This window comes from Crocuta crocuta, unplaced genomic scaffold (assembly GCF_008692635.1).
Source record: "Crocuta crocuta isolate KB4526 unplaced genomic scaffold, BGI_CrCroc_1.0 scaffold528, whole genome shotgun sequence".
Taxonomy (NCBI): Eukaryota; Metazoa; Chordata; class Mammalia; order Carnivora; family Hyaenidae; genus Crocuta; species Crocuta crocuta.
The window spans coordinates 1,721,693-1,722,341 of record NW_027530010.1 but is presented as its reverse complement, the minus strand read 5'-3'; the positions used below and the strand labels follow the sequence as shown (position 1 = coordinate 1,722,341).

Below are 649 nucleotides of genomic sequence, written 5' to 3'. Positions count from 1 at the left end.
TGCCATTATGCCTCCACCTCTTGGGCCCTTGGTGTCCCCGGCCCTGTCTTTACCCCATCCTTCTCCCCCTTGACTCCCCACCTGTTCGACACACTGGGGACACGTGACAGGGCACGTGCTTCTTGGCTCCAGGCAGCTTGAGGTAGCAAAGCACAAAGCCACAAGATGATTAGAAAGCCCTCCGAAGCTATAAGAAAGCAGGATGGCAACCTGGAAGAGACCTGAAAAACCTCAAACGAGTCCTGAGGTCCCCAGCCTGGGCCCCATCAGTTGTAGCCACGCCAAGGAGAGTCCACATGACCCATGTCCCCGCAGAGCTCATCCAGACGGAGCTGCACCACGTGCGGACGCTGAAGATCATGACGCGCCTCTTCCGCACGGGGATGCTGGAGGAGCTGCAGCTGGAGCCGGGCGTGGTCCAGGGCCTGTTTCCCTGCGCGGACGAGCTCACGGACATCCACACGCGCTTCCTCGGCCAGCTGTTGGAGCGTCGGCGCCAAGCCCTGTGTCCCGGCAGCACCAGGAACTTTGTCATCCCCCGCCTGGGCGACCTCCTCATCCACCAGGTGAGAAGGGCCGGACCGCGCTGGGGGACTGGTGGGTGGAGCCGGGGCGGGGCCTGAGGCCAGCGGGCCTCGGGGCGGGGCTT

The 649-nt window shown here is 63.8% G+C and overlaps 2 protein-coding genes across 2 annotated transcripts in view; both read left to right on the top strand.

The window, feature by feature from the left end:
- Window positions 1–649, top strand: part of RIT1 (Ras like without CAAX 1) — a 245,244-nt gene that overhangs the window by 190,282 nt on the left and 54,313 nt on the right. The window lies entirely within an intron of this gene.
- ARHGEF2 (Rho/Rac guanine nucleotide exchange factor 2) overlaps window positions 1–649 on the top strand; it is a 37,458-nt gene that overhangs the window by 25,689 nt on the left and 11,120 nt on the right. Inside the window, exon 13 of the mRNA XM_077764063.1 lies at window positions 316–566. Coding sequence (XP_077620189.1) covers window positions 316–566 — 251 coding nt within the window. The remainder of the gene's footprint in view (window positions 1–315; window positions 567–649) is intronic.